Below are 22,429 nucleotides of genomic sequence, written 5' to 3'. Positions count from 1 at the left end.
TTGTCCATGGGGACCAATGGCACAGTCCATTTTTAACTTTTAAGGATATTCTGGGAAAAAGGAAAGGGGAAAAAAAAAAAAAAAAAAGAAGAAGGGAAAAAAGAAACAGAATCAAAGCATGTTTTTTTCCATTACCATAAAGAGGGCTTGTGAATTCATGGTATTAGTATCCCAAAAGTTATTAAACTCCTTAGTGATGGGAAACAGATGGAAAATAAGACAAAAGAATTCACAACTCATGTTAGACTGAATTGAATTCCTTTAATTTCACACAATGAATAACACATGAATAGGATTAACTTTTTTTTCCCTTTTTTTAATTTATTTTTTAGTTAAGTGCTCTATACTGTGCTAACCTGATTTGGTAGTGAAAAGACTGAGCTCTGTTTTAGAAAAAAATGTTTAAAAACCAACATCTAAGATCGTGAAGGAGCATGACATTAAAGCATGCCAGATGTATCTAAGTCTCAAAGAACAGCAAGTCCATATCCATTTTTAAATGTACAAAAATGCTTCATGAATAAAAACTGTTACAAAAAAGAACATTTCAAACAATGTACAAGTTTTTTTTTTCTTGCCTTTATATTCAATAAAATACAAATGCATTTTTTGCTCTAAAATATGTGTACATACAATCAAAGTAGAACATGCAAATTACACTTTAAAAAAGGCTTTTAAAAAACACTTATGAACACAAACTAAAAATTAACCAGCACGACTTATAGAACAACCTTGTGCCCCATTTGTTTGATTTTTTTTTGAAATACAGTATATACATATTTAACTCTTAATGTGCACTTATTATTTAAGAAATAGCTTAAAAAATAAAGAAAAAGAAAAGTAAAACAAACCAACATGGGATTGAACTGCTTCTCCATGTTATCCAATTGGCAGCTCTTTTCATGCTTTTACATTTTTTTTCTTTTTCTTTTTTTTTTTTTTTTCTATGTAGTGGTTTATACAACCTACACAGGCATCTTAAGCAGATCTCAAATATGTGTCCTTTGTTGAAATGTGCTTCTAATTGTCTCAAAAGTGCTGCACCCCAGTTTTTGCATGATATGGAAGGAAGAGGTATTGCAAGGGCATGATGTTTGTTTTCTGAATTCAGAAAACTTTTTTTTTTTTCCTGTGATTTTTTTTCTCAGGATACTATTTAAATGCACTTAAGTCCTTAATCAGGGCACATGAAATTAAGAGTTGGGGAAATCCTTGTGTATGGAACAGATTACTGCTTATTCATCATATTGCTGTAGTGCTTAGAAACCCCTGTGATGAACCAGCACCTCATCAGACCAGACTGCCCCAAAAATGTGAGAACACAAACTGAATATTCTACATGGATGGTCTAAAGCATTGCTGTCAAGTGGAGAGGCATGGGCCATGCTGTAGGATACCCTAGTAGCTGATTACTACTATCACTTTTTTCTTTTTCCCACAGTTACCCAAAAACATGCAAGGTGCTTCACAGAAAATTTAATAATGAAGTGCTCAAGAAACTGACAGTATGAAGCTCTTGGAGACACAAGTGATCATTTATTTGTTTTTCCTTTCTTCCTGCACATTTGTCCCCTTTCTTTTTATACCGGGATGAAGAATACAGTACCCATGGAGAGGATGCAAACCTGTGGCCTCACTTCATATGGCTGCTTGCCATGTGATTTTGTTTTGCGTTTTTATTGAAGCATGCTAAGATGTGTTAATCTGTGACACGATGGACATGTTTGAAAAATATTTTTGATCTTAATAAGCAAAAGGGCTTTTGCCCCAGTTTTATACAGTCCTTGGAAATATGTGGAGAGAATTTAGAGAGTTCCTCAGTAAATCTTCCTAGTGGTAGAGAAAGAAAAAAAAATCAGAAAGCTCATTACTGGAATATTGTTGGGTAATAAACTGCAGGAGTGGGATTTTAGCCTTAAGCCCTAAAACTAAATCCTTTATGATCTGCATGCAGTACATCGCCTTATAATATTATTCTGTCAGCAACTTGCTTATTGTATTTATAGACTATGCAATATGCAGAACACAAATTATGAGTGCCATCTAACAGTATTTTCAGCCTGCTTTCACACAAGTTAACAAGCTAATCTTCCTGCCATCCAGGACTGGCTGCACCAGCTGGTGTTCAGACAAACAGCCCGGGCAGTACCGCAGTGCCATGCTCTCCCAGCACCTTCTCACTGAGAAAAACAAACCTTGGGCACCCAGGGTAGAGCCCATCCTAACTGGACAGCTTGCAGTTACCAAGTTTTGAATGCTACCCTTAGTTTCTTAACTTAGTTTCAAAAGTGCCTTTTTATTTTTTTCGCCATATGCAAAATGCTCAGTGAAGGGTATATGGGGTTGTGCTTTCCAAGTGGAGGCTTTGCCTCTAGCAGCATCTTGAATAGCACATTTCATAGAATCATAGAATCATTTATGTGCCCTTACTGGCACTCTGTAAGACCTGATGCATCTTGAAACCTCAACAGGCATTCAGTGACAGAATCTGGTCCTTTCAGACCTTTGTTCCACTTGCTACGTGTCGAAATGCCCTTCAAGGCTAATAAAGAGATCACTGAAGATGAAGCTAAGGATAGATGGCTTAGTTTCAGCTTATAGGCTACCTGGAATACAAAACCTTTTTTTTTCTTTTTCTTGCATTTTAAGAGATGCTGTCAGCTACTTGCAGGCCCAAGGGAAAGATGGAAATCCAAAGGTTTCTGAATCATCTAAAATTCCGTCCAATGCTTTTTAAGGAAGAAAGGAGGAGCTGGGGGAGGCATAAGCATTTTTTTTTCCTGCAGGCCTACAGCTTCAGTCAGTAACACTGCACTGATTCAAGAGAAATGAAAAGCAAAGTTGGTTGTAACAGAAGCAGCAACCAGTCGGTTTATTTCTAAGCTGCATTAATTGGAAAACAAAAAGCACAAATGAGTATGATGAATGATGCAAAACAAATCGGAAACAAAATTCTGCGATCCACCTTATGGTGGAGATAGGATCTCAACATTTGTTCCAGCCTTAAAAATATAAATTAAAAAAAAAAAACAAAAAACACAAAAAACCCTCTCCCAGCCCCCCAACCCCAGTCCAAACTCCAAATGCATTCAGTTTTAATAAGCTAAGGTGCTATCACAGAAGAAAAATCAGTCTCTAAGAATAATGAGCTGTATGTTTACAGTGTCCCTTTAACACCATAGTCTTGATATGATTTTTGTAAATAAATAACAGAATAAAAAAGCTTTTTCTTTTTTTTTTGGTGGGGACTTCTCTTCTCTTCTCTTCTCTTCTCTTCTCTTCTCTTCTCTTCTCTTCTCTTCTCTTCTCTTCTCTTCTCTTCTCTTCTCTTCTCTTCTCTTCTCTTCTCTTCTCTTCTCTTCTCTTCTCTTCTCTTCTCTTTACTGTCATGCTATGTCATGGGAATAACAGTTTACTTATGAATCATTGAATAATTCCACTCCCCACTCCCTTACCGGAATTTTCCCTCCCCCCTCCCAATTTTAATATCCATCTTGCCATGTCAGGTGTTGGGTGTACTGAAGGACTTTAAAAAGAAATAAAATAAGATGTACCTATTTCCCTATTTCAAATTTCAACAACCGACTTTTTTTTATTATTTTTTTAAAGCGTTGTTACAGTGGAACAGCTTCATGTTCAGTCTTTGAGTTAAACATTTTGATTGGGCTGTGGAAATGGAGCTCAGGTGTTTTACCCAAGTTAGATCAATGGTTAACGTACAACTCGAGAAATGTACAATTGGAACTGACCATTTAAAGAGACGATTTTTCACACACAGTTTGCATCCATGCAGACTGAGAGCTTTATAATTACATTATGTACAAAAAAAAATAATTTTTAGTTTATTAAGGCAACCACAACTTGGAGAACATGTCCAAAGTGGCATTAATACAATTGCAGCATTGATACCTTTGAACATTTTATTTTTATTTTCATTACTTTATTTTATTTTTATTTTCAGATAAGAACACTTATTCCTTTTCTTTTTTAAGAAATAATTGCCGAGAAAGAACCTATTTTCCATAGGGTTTTGTTCTCTATCTTCTTAAGACAATCTACTTTATCGATTTTCTTTAAAAGAACATATCAAGGCATTGCTATCCAATGCAAATAATTCGGATCCTGGGTTTCCCATAATTTGACTGGGAATTGCAGGTGGTAAGAACTGGTAGGGTTGGGCCCTATCTTTTTACTCTATTTTTTCTGTCCTACTTTTTTCTTTTCACTTTTTTATTCTTTTCTTTTTTTTTTTTTTTTGTGATTTTGTCCATGTTTACTATAACTCTATTCCCCAGAAGTGTCTTGCTGTTCTCTACTCATATGTACCGAGCATCAAAACAACTTTGTTGATGGATGACCCATTTTTCACATGCCATTGGAAATGCCAAGTTGCTTCATAGAAACATGCTATCATAACTGAATATCCATGTACACCTTATTTGAAATGCTGTGATATTCCGTCGTTCCTTGGGATAGCACTCAGAATGAGAGTGTGCACATGTAAGGCTCTACTTTTCTATTGTCTATATTGCAACTAGTTGTAACTAGGCAAGTAAATGAGAAAAATATATATCACAGAATCACAGAATTTCTAGGTTGGAAGAGACCTCAAGATCATCAAGTCCAACTTCTGACCTAACACTAACAAGTCCTCCACTAAACCATATCACTAAGCTCTACATCTAAACGTCTTTTGAAGACTTCCAGGGAAGGTGACTCCACCACTTCCCTGGGCAGCCTGTTCCAATGCCTAACAACCCTTTCGGTAAAGAAGTTCTTCCTAAGATCCAACCTAAAACTCCCCTGGTGCAACTTAAGCCCATTCCCCCTCATCCTGTTACCAGGCACATGGGAGAATAGACCAACCCCCACCTCACTACAGCCTCCTTTAAGGTACCTGTAGAGAGCAATAAGGTCACCCCTGAGCCTCCTTTTCTCCAGGCTGAACAAGCCCAGCTCCCTCAGCCGCTCCTCGTAGGACTTGTTCTCCAGGCCCCTCACCAGCTTCGTCACCCTTCTCTGGACTCGCTCGAGCACCTCCATGTCCTTCTTGTAGCTAGGGGCCCAAAACTGAACACAGTCCTCGAGGTGTGGCCTCACCAGAGCCGAGTACAGGGGGACGATCACCTCCCTAGCCCTGCTGGCCACACTGTTTCTTATGCAAGCCAGGATGCCGTTGGCCTTCTTGGCCACCTGAGCACACTGCTGGCTCATGTTCAGCTAACTATCAAACATCACTCCCAGGTCCTTCTCTGCCTGGCAGCTCTCCACTCATCTCCCAGCCTGTAGATCTGCTTGGGGCTATTGCACCCCAGGTGCAGGACCCAGCACTTGGCCTTGTTGAACTTCATACAGTTGGCCTCAGCCCATCGGTCCAGCCTATCCAGATCCTCCTGCAGAGCCTTCCTACCCTCAAGCAGATCGACACATGCACCTAACTTGGTGTCATCTGCAAACTTACTGAGGGTGCACTCGATGCCCTCATCCAGATCATCGATGAAGATATTAAAGAGGACCAGCCCCAGCACCGAGCCCTGGGGAACACCACTAGTGACCGGCCTGCAACTGGACTTGACTCCATTCACCACGACTCTTTGGGCCCGGCTACCCAGCCAGTTTCTAACCCAACGAAGCGTGCGCCAGTCCAAGCCATGAGCAGCCAGTTTCTTGAGGAGAATGCTGTGGGAGACGGTGTCAAAAGCCTTGCTGAAGTCAAGGTAGACCACATCCACAGCCTTTCCCTCGTCCACCCAGCACGTCACTTTGTCATAGAAGGAGATCAGGTTCGTCAAGCAGGACCTGCCTTTCATAAACCCATGCTGACTGGGCCTGATCGCCTGCTTGCCCTGCAAGTGCTGCGTGATGACTCTCAAGATAATAAATATATATAGTTCTATCAGGAGTCAGGCATTTGGGGTTATGCTGCCCCAAAACCTGGTAGGTACATAAAACCAAAAAAAAAAAAAGAAAAATTCAAACAGATTATAACCAAGATCACAGTTGAGAAAATTACACTATTTTTTTTGTTCTTTTTTTTTTTATTATTTTTTTTTCCTTTTTTTTACAGTGATTTCTACTATGGTATGGTTACTCGTAGTTTCACATGGCCTGCCAAACAGAATTGGAGTCGAGCATGCAGCCCTAGTGACAACGTTCAGCTCTCTGTGAGGATGACCTCCCACCTCTGGGTACGGTGTGAGCACAGCAATGCTGAGATGCTGATTAGTTTTGGAAACTCTGCAAAGTAGACAGTCTCCCCAACTTTGAAACCCCACCCCCCTCGCCCCCAACTTTCCAGCCCCTCACCCTTTCCCCCTCTTTCCTGAGGGGCCGGGGCCGAAGCGATGAAGATGTGAACCCCAGCTGGCACAGCTCTCCATGATGGGTTTCGGCTGCCCGAGGGACAAGTCCGGTGCTGTCGTGGGGGCAAAGCAGACTGCGTGCCTCCAGTCCGCCAGTCCCGGCATGCCCTGCTACCGGCACCCGACATCCAACAGGGTGTGCTGGCCTTATGGGAGGCCTTTGCTTTCACTTCCCCTGCCTTTCCGGTGCCGCTTCATTTTTACGTTCTCCTCCTCCTCCTGTGGGGACTTACTTTTCCTTTTCCCAAACCGGGGCGTCCGGGGCGGAGGGAGAGGGGGTGGCAGGGGGTGAGGAGGGAGTGGCGTCTCTCGAGCCATGTGTATTACAGCCTCGATGGTGGCCATGATCGTGTCTTGGGTGGCTGCTTGCTCCAATATCAACGGATTCAGTGCTGGTCTCTGACCTCTTTTGCTGGGAAGGTCAATGCATTTTTCCAGAATGGGCATTTGGTCTCTGGAGTCTTTGTCAAAGGAGAGGGGTTGCTTCCGGGGACGCCCCCTCCGCTTCTTGACGAAGTTATTGCCTGTCTTTGATTGTCTCTGCAGCCGCTTGGCTTTCAGGATCTTGTTCACGTGATCCAGATTCTTCTTTGTGGACAGGATCTTGGTGTAGTTGCACATCTTGCTCACCTCACACTGGATTGCTTCGATTTCATGGCGCTTGAACCTTTTTTTCAGTGGTGGGCTGGCTGTTGGGAGACAAGGACAGAAACAGGGCTGGGTCAAACAACAGTGAATGGAAACCCTCCTTTGTCTGCTTTCAGTATCATGAAGACTAGGGGTTTTCAAGACTGAGAGGCTGAATGTGACTACTGAAGAAGCAGTGGCTGTGAGAAAGGACTTTGCATAGACAAGCAATTAAAGAAAATAAAAATATAATTATTACACAGAATTATTACAGTCCCAGAAGAATTGCTGTTACCTCCTCTTTTACTGTTCTAAATGAAAACACAACTTTGTTAAGTTGTTCTCAGTGATCTCTCTCCAGTTCTCTTCTAAAGCAGCAAAACTTTCCTACATCAGTGCTTTACTGTAGGTTTGCTTCAGTCTCATTCCTAAGCCTCCAGGGGGAGGGAAGAAAGGGCTGCTTAGCACAGGTGTCATATTGGTCCACCGTAACTATTAAACTTTGTATACCCCAAACACATACTCCTGATGTCTTCACACTGGTCTTTAATGCTTACCTTGGATGTCAGATAGTATGAAAAGTGTTTGTTACTGAAAATAGTGGGCACTTGAAAGTTCTGTGGCTCACTTCACCTGTGGTAAATTCGTTAGTCCCACTTGGATTTCTTTACTATCATCTCTGCAGAAACTAGCTGAAACTATCAGTTGTATAATTGACATTAATGGCCCCTGAAGTAAGCTTACTCCTGCCTGGTTCAGATCACTTACTTTAGATCTGAATGAAGTCCAAAGTAGTTAAGTCTCTTGCCAAGGTCACATTGTGAGTCACTGTCAGAGCTGGAAAGAGAACCCAGCATTTCTTGGCTCTTGGGCCTTTGCTTAGGACACGAGACCTTGCTTGTTTTTTTTTGTCTTAAATTGTTTCATTGTCCTTTAACAAATGCGGCATTTGTTCTTAGTTCAAGATTTGCATGTGGATTATAAGTAACTATCCCTTTGTGAGTGAAACTGTATGTATTAATTCTGCTATTGCAATAACTGGTGCTCCCTTTCACTCCTAACATATCTATTCTGCACTGCTGGAAAAGAAATGATTGAGTTAGTGATTTCTTTTCAGTAAAGAATAAAACATCCCACTAAATTAACTTCAGCCCACATCTACTTGCAAACTTAATTTACACCTGACTATCAAGCAGTCATTTGGGTTTGAAATCTTTGAAGTTTCCAGAGTGGCCAAGATTTTGAGAAAAGTTCATTTGGGGGTTTTCATTCCCTTCATGGCTAACAGGGCAATTCTCTAGCTGTAGTACAAAATAAAGTTGCTGTTGTAGCATTTTCTGTAGATAAACAGAAGCTGTCAAGTGGCAGAATCTTCCCTTGCTCACTATGACAGATTCAGCATACAAACATCACTTACAGTCCTCCCCTCTTGGACAACATAAATTATTGGCTCTTATACCACCACGTTGTTTGGATTCAGCAAAGAGCTTGCATAAACAAATCCAAGTTACAATGCAAGAAGTAGGAGTGAGTCATAAACAAAACACAGACATATGCTCTCTTATAAATACAGACCTGGATGGCCAACTTCCCAAAGTCTGGTTTTCATTAATTGCAAAACAAAATACATTTTCCATATGTAACCCACTCCCCATACAAAAAAAAAAAAAAAAAAAAAAAAGAAAAAAAAAAAGAAAAAGAAAACCCACTTACAGTTTGTGATTCACAAAGGACAAAAGAAAAGAGAAATGCACTCATTTTGGTAGCAAAGAAAAAGAGAAAGGAAATGAAATGTCCAAACTACTAGGGAAAATCTAATTAGTTGCACAAAATTCCTCTCAAGTAGGTCACCCCTAAAAAGGGTGGGTATAAGAGCCCTAAGTGCAAATGGCCGCAAGCTCCTTCTCAGACAACTGATAAAAAAAATTAGATCCCTGTCACACAAAGCCATTACTCTGTGGCCTCACTGATGACCAACGTATAAAGTCCCAATATTTTCAGTCCTAAGCATTCAACTCTTTGGGGTTTCTCCTAGATTCTGAGAGTAGCTTCAGGTAAGAGGATTTAAGAAATCAAACGCTTTGCACAGCCTTCATATTTGCTATCCACATTTTGCCTTTTATCACTATTGCCAGGGCCCATTTTCAAGACTTTTTGAAAACACCTATGTTCAAGATGCATTTTTTTCCTCCCAGACAGTAAAGTTTAAATTTTTCAGTTGGTGATGGAAATCTTGTAGATGGGAATTTTAGTGAAAATACAGGAAAAATTGCAAGGTCCATGGTGAAATCTGAAGATTTGGCATTATTCTCATCTTTAATTGGAAAGACAGCAAGACAAAGGGCAGGAAATTAATTTGAAAAGAAGAATCTGCAAGATTTTATATCTATTAGTATCTGTTATTTCTGCATCTAGTATTAATAACCCATCGCTGTCAATGGTGATCTGCTCCATATAGTCAGTAGAGGATGTATTCCTACTCTTCTGTTTTTAAAATGGGAGTTTAATGCCTTTTGAGATGACCATGGACATCCTTCTGATCCCCAGATACTGAATAAGTAGGATGCAGGTCTCCTGGTGGTCCTGCCAGCCCTGATGGGTGTTTTAGTCACCCAAGGCAACCAGGACACCCAGGCTTAGAGATGGAATGGAGCTCAATGGCATGTAGACAGGGACTGAGTGGAGGAAAGGCAGGCATTTGCTTTCTGCCAAACTGCCTAGTTTTCTAAAATCAACTGATACACAGACAGTTAGTGGTAGATACCTAAACTTATATGTAAATCTGTGAGCTGTATACCCAATGACTTCCTTCATGTTGTTGAGATGACTTTCTTGCCATCCTAAAACTTTGCAAGCTGACAGACCCTTTCCTTTTGAACTGTAAGTCATTCTCTCTTAATAAAATAATGAAATGAAATGAAATGAAATGAAATGAAATGAAATGAAATAAAATAAAAGTTGTTCTGTGCTGGCTTACTGTAGTAATTTTTCTTTCATAAATGCTTTGGGGTATTTATGACTTTCCCAGGAAGCTTGTTAGAAGCTACTAACAATGCTTTTGCTTTTCTCCCTAGCAAGCCGCTGAACTTGCACGCTTTAGAAAATATTTGAATTGTGTTACATAATCTGCCAATAGTCAGAATACACGTCTTGAATAAGTAATATCCTTTCAAGTCAGGCTTTTTAAAGGCGATATTAGGAATCACACAGAATCACAGAATCACAGAATTTTCTAGGTTGGAAGAGACCTCAAGATCATCGAGTCCAACCTCTGACCTAACGCTAACAGTCCCCACTAAACCATTTCCCTAAGCTCTACATCTAAACGTCTTTTGAAGACTTCCAGGGATGGTGACTCCACCACTTCCCTGGGCAGCCTGTTCCAATGCCTCACAACCCTTTCAGTGAAGAAGTTCTTCCTAACATCTAACCTAAAACTCCCCTGGCTCAACTTAAGCCCATTCCCCCTCGTCCTGTCACCAGGCACGTGGGAGAACAGGCCAACCCCCACCTTGCTACAGCCTCCCTTGAGGTACCCATAGAGAGCGATAAGGTCGCCCCTGAGCCTCCTCTTCTCCAGGCTGAACAAGCCCAGCTCCCTCAGCCGCTCCTCGTAGGACTTGTTCTCCAGGCCCCTCACCAGCTTCGTTGCCCTTCTCTGCACCCGCTCAAGCACCTCGATGTCCTTCTTGTAGCGAGGGGCCCAAAACTGAACACAGTACTCGAGGTGTGGCCTCACCAGAGCCGAGTACAGGGGGACGATCACCTCCCTAGCCCTGCTGGTCACACTGTTCCTGATACAAGCCAGGATGCCGTTGGCCTTCTTGGCCACCTGAGCGCACTGCTGGCTCATATTCAGCCGACTATCCACCATCACTCCCAGGTCCTTCTCTGCCTGGCAGCTCTCCAACCATTCCTCTCCCAGCCTGTAGCTCTGCTTGGGGTTATTGCGCCCCAGGTGCAGGACCCGGCACTTGGCCTTGTTGAACTTCATGCAGTTGACCTCAGCCCATCGGTGCAGCCTATCCAGATCCTCCTGCAGAGCTTTCCTACCCTCAAGCAGATCGACACACGCACCTAACTTGGTGTCATCTGCGAACTTACTGAGGGTGCACTCGATGCCCTCGTCCAGATCATCGATGAAGATATTAAAGAGGACCGGTCCCAGCACCGAGCCCCGGGGGACGCCACTAGTGACTGGCCTCCAACTGGACTTGGCTCCATTCACCACGACTCTTTGGGCCTGGCTATCCAGCCAGTTTCTAACCCAACGAAGCGTGCGCCAGTCCAAGCCAAGAGCAGCCAGTTTCTTGAGGAGAATGCTGTGGGAGACGGTGTCAAAAGCCTTGCTGAAGTCAAGGTAGACCACATCCACAGCCTTTCCCTCGTCCACCCAGCGCGTCACTTTGTCATAGAAATAGGAAACAATATTATTTTGACTGTTGAGAGTCAGGGACATCTGATTCTACATTTGAAGAAGGCAGGCTATGTGGAAAGGAGTCTGATGGGTCTGCAGGGGGAAGATTTGATGAGATGTGCATATGACAAAATATCAGGGAGATCTGCCAAAATAAACCACTACTGAAGTGAGAGCCATTAAGTGTTTTCAACTCATCTGGAAGCTCTTGGTGAGCAATCTTTGATATAAAATATTTTGCTATATTGCCATGTGATATACTGCTCTGCTGAAAACCAAAGCTAAGTACTAATCTTTTCCATTTTATCCAGACAGACCCCTGCCCAACCCTGGACCCAAGTTGGTCTGCATTGTTTTTAGGCTTTGTTGTTTTCTTCCTGCACATAATTTACCGTTTGCACATGGAAACATTGCTCTGGGAGGAAGACGTTCCCCTATCTCTATTAGGTGAAATTCATCTTAAAAGGGATGAAGAGGAGGTTGGGAATAGTAACGCAGTGTCTGTATATGACATAGGAAGAAGGGAATATGTCTCTGAAGAGATGATTGCAACCTCCAGGTGATGGAGTACCAGGAAGAGGACTTTGCTGCTTGGGCATAGTTATCTCCCTTCACCTTCCCAGGCTGCAGGGCCACATGCTGCCTCTGTGAAGCCCTGAAGCTATTTGGCACAGTCTAGCCCAAAGTGGTCAGAAGCTAGAAATATATGTACTTGATGCAAAAGGCTGGCAGAAGAAGGAAAGTGACCTGATTTTTCCCTTACTCCATGGGGAGGACCTATTACGGAGGAAATCCTTCTTTCAGAGAGATCGCTAGAGAGCAATAGGAGAGAGAAGCAGTTTGGCCTCCCGAGACACAGGTAATTCAGATAAGCACCAGCATTTCTGGACTTCTGTCTGAAAATGGATGTCTGAGGCTTTCCACATGCTATCCAAGACAGGCACGCTGCAGTGTCCCCTGCAAACACTCTGTCTCAAATGCAGGCTATGAAAACAAACTGCAAAGTTACACATTGCTTCTGCACATTGCTGCTGCTTTCCGTCCAATCAAACTTTTATACTTTTCCTCCATCCCTTCCCTACTTTCCAGAAACAAACAACCTACCTAACTGCATCAAACAAGCGAGAAGCAGTGTTTGCATTAAAAACAAACACCTCTGCACGTTTAAAATAAGTCACACCGAGGCCGTGCATTTCTCCCCTCCCCGTGGTATGCAGATGTAGTGTGGCTCTGTCTCACAGGCAGAGACAAATCAAAATGAGTGCTGGCAAAGCTGGGAAGTCACAGAGGACTGATATAGCTGGAAATAGCTTCTGAGGCAATAAGAGAAATGTCTACCAAAAAATATGTGTTTCCAAAGGTAGCTTAAAGGAGGCTGAACAACCCACTCCACCATGGTGGTGTTGAACAAGGATATATCAGACATCTTGGAAGTTCTCCATTGCTCCTCTGACTTTATTCTGGACAGCTTTGGTATGTCTGCAGCACTAAAGATCAATCTTATAGCCTGTCATTCTCCATCCCTTCAGAGTTGCCTGAGGCCACTTGCAAGAACACAGCACAGAGAAGACTGTTTGCTCAACAGCTGAGCTCAATTTATTGACTTCACTTGAATGAAGGAATTTTGAAAGAGCTCTCCATTAATTACAGGAAACCCATAGCACTGTCCTATTTTCCCATTAACACAGTTTCTTTCAGTTTTCACTAAATTATTTCAACATCTGGGCTACAGATAAACCAACAATTTAATTAGACTTCTGAAAATGGAAAGAATGAACTATGCAGTTAAGCATACACTTTCATCTTGAAACTGATGATAAAATATTTGTGTGCTTTCAGTCTCCATTGCATTAAAAATCTATCCTTAGTTTATATATAGGAAAGTATTAAAGACTAAACAGAGACTCTTGATTTTTTTTTTTTTTACATAAAAGTTTATCTTTATAGAGGCCATGTTACAGCATGGTTCCCTTGTTTTCACTATTTATTCAGGAAACTAGAGGAAAATCAAAAAGAGTGCACTGAAACACCACCTTCAATTGCATATGTTATCATTCCATAACTCAGTGATACAAATACCTTTTTGTGAATATGGAATCAGAGGTTTGACAAGACTAAGAAACTCCTAATGGCTGCATGTAGGGTAATGTACTGTGGGCATTCACTGGAAATTAAGACACAGTGCAAGATTAACTTCTCTATCCATACCCCCAAAAGGCATGATGATGACTGAATGGCTTGGCTCAATTTTTGACTGTATAAAGCTATCACCTTCCAATCTGATTCCAAATAGAAGCACAAAATATAAGTTGATTGAAAAAAATGCTACTACTGCTTATTTATTTCCATATATTTTAAATTACTGTTCATTGCCCCAGACGATTTCACATTTGCAAGACAGAATATTATGTTAAAATCATTGAAATATGCAGAAAGAAATCTTAGTTTCTCCTTAGCTATTCACTGTGTATTCAGCATGTTCATACTACAGGGATGGGAACATTCAAATAAATGAACAACAGGGCTGAGAAAGCAACCCAAGAGCCTTGCTTCAGAGTCCCCTGTTAGACCATATGGGCTGGTGCTACTTGTATTCTCATTATTGCACAAGTGGTGGTATGTGAATAAAAGAGATTTGATATGCCAAGATATGATCATGATAAGAAAGTGTTAGAAAAAATTACAGCCTGATTATCATATCAGATATGCATATTTGCAACTACTACTCAAATCAAGAAGTACAAGCACATAGGGTTCAGTGCAGGGAGGAAGAAGGTGAAGAAGAAATAGAGGGAACGGAGAAAAACAACTTCACCTGCTTCAGATGCTGCTTCTGTTGAAGGTAAGAGAGATAATACTGGAGTTGGCATTGCAACACTGTCAACAGCTGCTGGTTTCCTTCTGGTCATCATGTTACAGGTAGAACTTTCCATTTTACTGTGAAGTAAAGTCTGGTCTGCTTTTAAGTGGGGTCCTACAGTTCCTGGGGAAGGAAACAAAATTTGGATGAACATTGATGAATTAATTGAATCAGACTGGGGAATATCTGGAGATGAGTACTCAGCTGCTGTCTTTGCTACAGCAATATATTTTCATATTTCCCTGTACATATGGTCTTCATACTAGCAAGGATCAAGATTTTTGTTAATTTCTAATACTCTTGCTTCAGAAGGTGCTATCAGTGATCTCTATAAACAGTGGGAAACCAGAATAATAATTCCACATTGTTACTCTTTGTTCTGCAAGCAAATACACACATGTATACATGTTTAAAGACAGACACACTTCATATCTCTATTCAGTGAGATTGTCTATTTGTCATTCTCTGTGTAGTATATTCTCCACACAAAGTTATGTACTTCTCTTCTGTAATGACTTGACTCAATGTGTGTTTCGTCTGAGTAAGGAGCAGGCATCAGTAACAGCTTCAGCATATAATTCCCTGTCTAAAGCACATTTCACTTCTACATATTTTTAGGAATCCCCTTACTAATAAAAATCTACCTTACAACTCCTCAAAGAGGTGTAAGTTAAAAAAAAAAGAGTACTTTGTCATACATTTTTCTACCAAAAGATTCTGATGGCATCAGAGTTACACATATAGCAATTACAAAATGGAATAAATGAATGGTAAAAATATACCAAGCTGGTCAAATGTTCCAAGAAAATAAAAGCTATGTAAGCAAGGCTGGTAGATTCCTCCCTTAGCAATGTTTCTCAAACTCTCTTACAATTTGAATCCATTTTTTTGTTTGTTTGTTTGTAAATGCATAAAATTTAAACTGCTGGTTTTGAAATCTTACATATTAGATATCTTCCTGACTAATATATCTGAATATATATTGTTGCGGTTTAACCCGGCCGGCAGCTAAACACCACACAGCCGTTCACTCACCCTCCCCCCTCCCTCTCTGGGATGGGGGAGAGAAATGGGAAAGTGAAGACTGTGAGTTGAGTTTATTAAGACAGGAAAATAATTATAATGATGATAATAGTACTACTACTACTAATGTGTACGAAACAAGTGATGCACAATGCAATTGCTCACCACCCGATGACTGATGCCCAGCCTAGCCCCGAGCAGCCAGCCCCCTCACCCCAGCTAGCCACCCCTATATATTGTGTAGCACGACATCAGATGGGATGGAATACCCCTTTGGCCAGTTTGGGTCAGCTGTCCTGGGTCTGTCCCCTCCCAGCTCCTGCTGCACCCCTGTCCTGCCTGCTTGCAGTACAGAGTGAGAAGCTGAGAAGTCCTTGGCTTGGTGTAAGCACTGCTCTGCAACAATTAAAATATCAGCATGTTATCAACACTCTTCTCATCCTAATCCAACACATAGCACCCTACCAGCTACTAGCAGGAAAATTAACTCTATCCTAGCTGAAACCAGGACAATATCCACCCATTTATATATAATATTTGTGTGAGTTTGTGTATGTGTATACACACCACATTTACATCTGTAAGTATATGAAAAAAAGAAGAAAAAAAATAAAATAAATTTATCAAGTGGGAAGTCAGCTAAAATGTCTTAGTTTTTTACAGTGAGAGTTTTTGCTGATTTTAGAAAACTCCTAGCAGTTGCTGTTTTATAAAAAAGCAGTAATTCTGCTCTCATGAGACTGGAGCAAAAGTCTGGTAGGATGAGGAGCTGGTGTTGTGTCTCTGCTAACTTATGAAAACCTCCCAGTCTCTGCAGTGCTGGGCTTCAACATATTCAGGGCAGACTCATTTTTCAAAGGGAGCCTTTAAATCACTTCTTTTTCCAAATTTCAGCCTGTACACGGACCAAAGGGAAAATACATTATATTTTGGCAATTAAATGACACGACAATTCATAAAGTCAGAGAAGTGCTGAGGCCAGAAGGGACCTCTGGAGATCATGTAATCCAATCCCCTTCTTAAGCAGGCTCAGTTACAGCAGTTTGTCCAGGACCATGTCCAGTCAGATTTTGAATATCTCCAAAAATGGAGACTCCACAGCCTCTTTGGGGAAAGATCAACATCAGGTTGGTCAGGCATGAGTTCTGCTCCATAAATCTAAGTTGACCGTTCCTGAGCATCATCTTATATCCTTCATATGCTTGGAAATGATTTCCAGGATTATTTGTTCCATCAGCTTCCCAGGGATCAAGATGAGGCTGACCAGCCTGTAGCTCACTGGATCTTTTTTCTTGTACTTATTGGAGTGACACTTGATTTCTTCTAGTCCTCAGGATCCTCTCCTGATTACCACCATCTTTCAAAAACAATTGAGAGTTCCCTTATGATAACACTGGACAGATCTGTGAGTATCTTTGGGTGTATCCTGTCAGGTCCCGTGGAATTATGTATGTCTATTTATCTGTTCCCACATTTTCCCTAGTCTTCTTTTTTTCTGCTGATGTACCTGCAGAAACATTTTGTGTTGTCCTTCTGCACTCACTAGATTAAACTCCACATAGGTTTTGGCTTTCATGAGCCCATCCCTTCATGCTCAGACATTTTCTCTATATTCCTCTAGATCACCTGTCCCTGTTTTCCCCTCTTTTTTTTTTTTTTTTTGCTTCCTTTTCAAGTCTGACGTTAGTCAGTAGCTCCTTGCTCATTCATGCAAGTCTCCTGATACCTTTGCTTGATTTGATGCTCATTATGGTGGATCATTCTTGAGTTTGGAGGAGGTGATTCTTGAAAATCAACCAGCTCTCCTGGATCTCAGTTTTCTCCAGGGCCATATCCCATGATCCGATAAGATTTCTCCAAGAAGACTGTGGTCCTCCCTTTTGCCTTGTTCCTTCTGTTACACTGAGGTGAACATAAGATTTCTCTCTGTCTAAGAAAAGCCTTAACTCCTTTCTGATCTGGTGTTCTATAGCATACACCCACTGCAACATTGCCCACGTTTGTCTGCTCATGAATGCTTATGCTCAGACCCATAAGCTCTGAACTGGTTCATCACACATCCTTAGGCATTGCTCCATGCCTTGCTGCTGCTTTCTTATATCACCCTGCAACCTCTTCTTGACAGCTTGGTCTACCAATTCCTCACTTGATTGTGGGTCAGCATTTCTTTTCCCTGACATTTGTAGTTTAAAGCACCCTGCACCAGCTTGGCCAGGCTGTTGAAAAATATGTTTTTACTCCATTTACTCAGGCGGACCTCTTCTCTCCGTTGTGGTTCTCTAACCTCGAAGAGGGTCTCATGGTCATGAAAAAACAAATCCGTTTCCAACGCTAGCTACACATTGAGTTTCTGACATGCAGAACTTGTCCAATCTTCTTCAAGCACTTCCATCTCACTTGCAGGATTGAGGAGAAAACAACCTGCATTCCCATGGTCTTGATCTCAGTCCCCAGAGACACTTACACATGCCTGACATGCTCCTAGACTCCACAACAGTACTTCTGGTACCCATGTGGAAGAGCAGTAGTATTATCAGTCCAAGGGGTGGACAAGCCTTGGATATCTCTTCACAAAGTTCCTGATCCATGCTCCAGGCAAAGAGAAAACCTCCCTGGACAGCAGGTCAGGTCAGAAGACTGGTGCCTTCATCCTCTGCAGCAGCTGGCAACCACTGCTCTTCTTGGTTGCACCTGGATAACATCTAAAAGAGTACCTCACAGAGTTCCCAGAAGTCACCTAATGACCTTGGAAGATCTCAGAAGATCATAGAATCATAGAATCATAGAATATGCACATAGAACACTGCACAGGTATACCCAAAAGTTTAGACCATGTGATTAAGTGCACAGTCCAATCGCTTCTTAAATTCAGACAGGCTTGGTGCAGTGACTACATCCCCGAGAAGCCCGTTCCAGTGCATGACAAAACTCTCAGTGAAGAACCTCTTCCTGATATCCAGCCTAAACTTCCCCTGCCTCAGCTTAACACCATTCCCATGGGTCCTATCTCCGGAGTTTACGGAGAATAGGTCACCTGCCTCTCTACTCCCCCTCATGAGGAAGTTGTAGACTGCAATGAGGTCCCCCCTCAGCCTCCTCTTCTCCAGGCTGAACAGGAAAAGTGACCTCAGCCGCTCCTAATACATCTTTCCCTCTAGGCCCTTCACCATCTTTGTCGCCCTCCTCTGGACACTCTCCAACAGTTTAATGTCCTTTTTGTACTGTGGTGCCCAGAACTGCACACAGTACTCGAGGTGAGGCCAGACCAGTGCAGAGTAGAGTGGGACAAGGCTGCCCAGAGAGGTTGTGGAGTCTCCTTCTCTGGAGATATTCAAAACCTGCCTGGATGCCATCCTGTGTAATGCGCTCTGTGTGACCCTGCTGGGCAGGGGGTTGGACTGGACAATCTTCAGAGGTCCTTTTCAACCTCGGCCATTCAGTGATTCTGTACGCAACACCACTACCACAACACCAGCTGTGCTGGACAGGCCGCGATCGCCATATGGTGGTTTGGAGGTGTAGTGGTTTTACTCAGGTGGGCAGCCGAGTTCCACTACAACCGCTCTCTCATTCCCCCCTCCTCAAGAGGAAGGGGGATAAAATACAACACAAAGAGCTCGATGTTTGAGATCATAATGATTTAATTAAAGGGAAAGGGAATGTGGAAAATAAAAACAAAACAAAACAAAACAAAACAAAACAAAACAAAACAAAAAAACAAAAAACAAAAAACAAAAAACAAGGCTGTGTGGAAGCACAGAAAGAAAGGGAAAAAAAAGTTATTGTCTACTTCCCATCAATGAGCGATGTTTGGCCACGTCCTGGGAAAGCAGGGCCTCAAAACGCGTAACAGTTGTTTGGGAGAACAGCCCCCTCCCCTACAAGAGCCCCCTTTTTATTGCTGAGTGTGACATCAGGTGTTATGGAATATCCCTTTGGTTGGTTTAGGTCAGCTGCCCTGGCGATGTCCCCTCCCTATCACTTGCCCACCCCCAGCCTGATGGCTCTTGGGGGCTTGGAGGGAGTTCTGATGTTGTGCCAGTGCTATGCAGTAATAGACACAATACTAGAGTGATACCTGTTCCAGGTACGAATGCATAGCACAGCACTGTGTGGGCTGCTGCAGGGAAAGGTGACTCCATCCCAGACAGACCCAGCACAGGAGGCCGCAGCGGGCACTACCTGCCAGCCGCAGCAGCAACTCATGCAATCCAAGCAGAAAAGATCTGTGCTTCTGCTGGTACATTTTGGTAGGTTAATATCAACTAACTGAACCCTTACTGTCACTGAATGAGACCTTACTGTGGGTGGAGAAGAGCGCATTATTCCTAGGATGTGGCATTGTGGCAACCCGTAGCATTGACTTGGTGCCGGCTCTGGAGAAGATGCAGGATCTACTGAATCTCTACCCATCTGAGTCGCAACCCTCACTCCTCAGTGGTGTATTTTCAAGTTAATTGTGGGGCTTCGCTTTACTAAGCATGTGATAAATTAAAGGCATGAAGGGAAAAAAAGAATCTGGGTTTGAGTAGGAGAGTTAATAGGAGAGCGCTGAAGGAGAGCGCCTCACAGGCTTGGAGATATTAATTACTGATTAGGGATTTGCACTTCCTAACTGTTAAATATATCTGATTAGACACAAAGAATGTTTCTGGTAGAACATGGCAGCTCCTGCTTTCCCTCAGAAGAAACAGCCAGCAAGCTCACAAGAACTGAGAATAACACATAGAATCATAGAATCATAGAATATCCCGAGTTGGAAGGGACCCATAGGGATCATCAAGTCCAACTCCTGGCACCACACAGGTCTACCCAAAAATTCAGACCATGTGAATAAGTGCACAGTCCAAACGCTTCTTAAACTCCAACACGCTTGGTGCAGTGACTACGTCCCCGGGGAGCCCGTTCCAGTGCATGACAACCCTCTCAGTGAAGAACCTCTTCCTGATATCCAGCCTGAACCTCCCCTGTCGCAGATTGACCCCATTCCCATGGATCTTATCACTGGTCACTAAAGAGAATAGATCGGTGCTTGCCCCTCCACTCTGTGAAATGTGTTCGTCTGATTCGTGTCAACATGGAACAATGCTAGGGCCGCATGGTATGATGAATGTGACCTTCTGTCATACATACCCTTGTATAACCACAAGTCTAAGAAAAACAGAGGGGTTAATGTATATAGTTCTTGTATCTTGCAAAGGAATGTTTTAGCAATTCGTGTCAATAGGGAGCTTGAAGGGAAATGTACTTGTAGGCTTTTTCCTTGAAGTCTCTGATATCTGGGAGGGGTTCAGAATAACTGCTAACTATTATGACTGTTGCATGGGACACTATGCAAGTCTCTGATATATGGCCAGGAGATTAAGGAGACAGGGAAAGCTGAAGAACGACTAAAAGACAAAACTTGCAGGGGAAGCTGCACAAGTCTCTGACATACAGCCAAGTTGGACAAAGAAGGACAAGAGGGAGAAAGACTATGAGCCTTCGGCACGAGAGACCCCCAGAGGGACCACCGGAGACTGATATGCATGCTCCAGTAGGAGGGTTTGTATTCCGGAAACTAATTATAATAACCCTGTGGTTTTTTAGAAGTAGTAATGAATATGTATTAGCCTAGGAGCATAAAAATCAGCTGCTTGATGTAACTGGTGTGTGTCTAGGTGGAGCAGAGACTCCCGACGCTCCCAGCGCTGTTTGCTTACCTCTATTCTTTTAATAAATTATAAACTTTGGTTATAATCCTATTTTGGGACTGAGCAATTTGTAACAATTTGAGGGCTTGTCTGGGATGGCTTTGGTTCCTGAATTCCGATTTGATCTAGGAGAGGGTACCCACCATTTGGTGGCCCCTGTTCGAGTCAGGTCAGGACTAATGCCATCTTGAACCTGAATAAAGGTAAGCAAAGATTTTGATTTTTTTATGAGCTCCCTTGCCGGCTGCAGCACTGTATTTTGCCCGTAATTCTGTGCGCAAAGATCTGAACAAAGATGATGGCGTCGTAAGTGTTTAAGGAGTATACCGTTCAGTTGGGTGGGATTCGGTTGCCTGTGTGTGTAAGAGTGTGACTGAGATGGAAGTTAGTTCCGAAGTGAGTGTGGAGGTCTTCTAACCGTGGTTCCAATCTCCCGCGAGGGACTTGGCCGGTGAAGGACCGAAGTGATTCCTATAGGATTTGTGGGTGGGTGATAGGTCCTAAACCCCCTGCAAGACACTCTTACTAAAGTAACCAAGGGCTGTGGGAATTGCCATAGTAAAATTCCTAGATGGGTCAGGCAAAATCGAAGACCAGGGACCAGAAGAAAGGGAGCAAATTACCAGAAAGTCCATTAGGAATAATGATTAGAAATTAGAATGATAGGGGCCCCAGAAAATGAAAGAGTAAAATAAAAACGGTCCAGTATTATATGATAAAATGACCAAAAGAAGCCATAAGACCCCAAGTATTTTGGCCGATATTTGGGTCCACGGAGGACTGGGTCTGTCAGGCTTTGACCATTAATGTTAATAGTAGAACACCTGTGGATCTGGAAGAGAGCAAGTATGCTGCAGCTGAAACATGGAATTAGAAATTACAGAGCAATTGATTAAGAATGAATATGGGACACATTTGCAATGTACTGTGCCTGTGGTGTGCTTAGACCTCCAGATAACAGGAGCCCCTTGGACCCCGAGAACCAGATCAAAACAACCTCATGGTTCGGACTTTAACCAAGGGGTCTGAGATAAGGAGGACTGTTCACAAAGGGACAGGTTATGCATATGTATAGGAATGTTGGGAAACTTCATGTATATGTAACTCTTCCTCGTAAGGGGGTGTCGAGAGGCAGGAGACCTTTTCTCCATTAACACCAGTGACAGGACCCGCGGGAACGAGGTTAAGTTGAGGCAGGGGCAATATAGGCTTGACATCAGGAGGGGGTTCTTCACAGAGAGGGTGGTTGCACACTGGAACAGGCTCCCTGCAGTGGTCACTGCACCAAGCCTGTCTGAATTTAAGAAGAGATTGGACTGTGCACTTAGTCACATGGTCTGAACTTTTGGGTAGACCTGTGCGGTGTCAAGAGTTGGACTTGATAATCCTTGAGGGTCCCTTCCAACTCAGGATATTCTATGATTCTATGATTCTATGATTCTCTTTA

At 42.5% G+C, this 22,429-nt stretch overlaps 1 protein-coding gene across 10 annotated transcripts in view; it reads right to left on the bottom strand.

Moving 5' to 3' along the window:
• Nucleotides 1-3,343: 3,343 nt before the first annotated feature.
• The window catches only part of LOC311426258 (SET-binding protein-like), a 403,872-nt gene continuing 384,786 nt past the window's right edge, over nt 3,344-22,429 (bottom strand). For 7 of the 10 annotated variants that reach the window (XR_014686636.1, XR_014686637.1, XR_014686639.1 and 4 more), the window contains 3 exons: nt 14,222-14,389; nt 6,307-7,051; nt 3,344-3,391 (listed from right to left, as the gene is read on the bottom strand). Coding sequence is in view for 1 of the 10 variants with exons in the window: in XM_084502482.1 (XP_084358608.1) it covers nt 6,510-7,051; nt 14,222-14,389 (710 nt within the window). In the remaining 9 variants the exon portion in view is untranslated. Of the gene's footprint in view, nt 3,392-6,306; nt 7,052-14,221; nt 14,390-22,429 lie in introns of those variants that run through there. The other 3 variants (XR_014686638.1, XM_084502482.1, XR_014686641.1) reach the window with 3 other exon arrangements.

This window comes from Aythya ferina (genome assembly GCF_964211825.1).
Source record: "Aythya ferina genome assembly, chromosome: W".
In the NCBI taxonomy this organism is placed as follows: domain Eukaryota; kingdom Metazoa; phylum Chordata; class Aves; order Anseriformes; family Anatidae; genus Aythya; species Aythya ferina.
The sequence above is the reverse complement of the archived record's forward strand: the minus strand, read 5'-3'. Positions and strand labels throughout refer to the sequence as shown.